This window comes from Mastomys coucha, unplaced genomic scaffold (assembly GCF_008632895.1).
Source record: "Mastomys coucha isolate ucsf_1 unplaced genomic scaffold, UCSF_Mcou_1 pScaffold22, whole genome shotgun sequence".
Classification (NCBI taxonomy): Eukaryota; Metazoa; Chordata; class Mammalia; order Rodentia; family Muridae; genus Mastomys; species Mastomys coucha.
This window is the reverse complement of record NW_022196905.1, coordinates 244,079,366-244,080,198: the sequence shown is the minus strand read 5'-3', so window position 1 is coordinate 244,080,198 and position 833 is coordinate 244,079,366. Positions and strand designations below refer to the sequence as shown.

Here is an 833-nt window from a genome sequence, read left to right as displayed (position 1 = left end):
CTCGAACTCAGAAATCCACCTGCCTCTGCCTCCCAAATGCTGGAATTAAAGGCATGCGCCACCACTGCCTGGCACTGGTCTTGTTTTTTAAGACAAGGTTTCTCTGTGTAGCCCTGGCTGTCCTGTAAACAGGACAGATATCCACTTGCCTCTGCCTCCCAAGTGCATGTGCCACCACACCTGACTGAGTTGAGGTATGGAGTTGGGATTGGGATACCAGGTCTGACGTTCACCTGCTTGTGATGCACAGGTTCCCTCAGGGCCTGGAGGATGTGTCTACATACCCAGTGCTCATAGAGGAGCTGCTGAGACGGGGCTGGAATGAACAGGAACTACAAGGTGTCCTTCGAGGAAACCTGCTTCGGGTCTTCGGACAGGTGGAACAGGTATGCCGAGATGCTGGTAGCAGAGAGGGGTAAGGGCTGAACAGGTGCTCACATACCTAATGGGCTACAGGAGACTTGAGAGAGCTTCTGACCGCCAAATGTCACCTCCAGGTACGAGAGAAAAACAAATGGCAAAGCCCTCTGGAAGACAGGATTCCGGAGGAACAGCTGGACACTGCCTGCCACTCAGTCTTGCGACATCAGAAACAATATCCAGAAAAGAACCAACCAGAGAATCGGAAACATCATACACTCAAGTTACCACCCAAGTTCTCACACTCAAAAGCCTCTCCTCACATAGTCCCAAGCCTCACCATTGCTGCGGCCCTTTTAGGCCTTATTGTATGACTTTGAGAGTCCTCTCAGATAGCATTCTGCTACCTTGAAGGCCCCTCTGCTTGTACAGGGGCAAGTATTTCCTGGAAGTAAATATTTTGGACATAGAAA

General features: G+C 50.7%; 1 protein-coding gene across 4 annotated transcripts in view; it reads left to right on the top strand.

Annotated features, from left to right (window-relative positions):
• The window catches only part of LOC116070087 (dipeptidase 2), a 13,001-nt gene extending 12,168 nt beyond the window's left edge, over window positions 1-833 (top strand). For all 4 annotated transcript variants that reach the window (XM_031341267.1, XM_031341266.1, XM_031341264.1 and 1 more), the window contains 2 exons: window positions 251-386; window positions 498-833. In XM_031341267.1, the coding sequence (XP_031197127.1) occupies window positions 251-386; window positions 498-734 (373 nt within the window). In that variant the 3' untranslated portion in view covers window positions 735-833. The remainder of the gene's footprint in view (window positions 1-250; window positions 387-497) is intronic.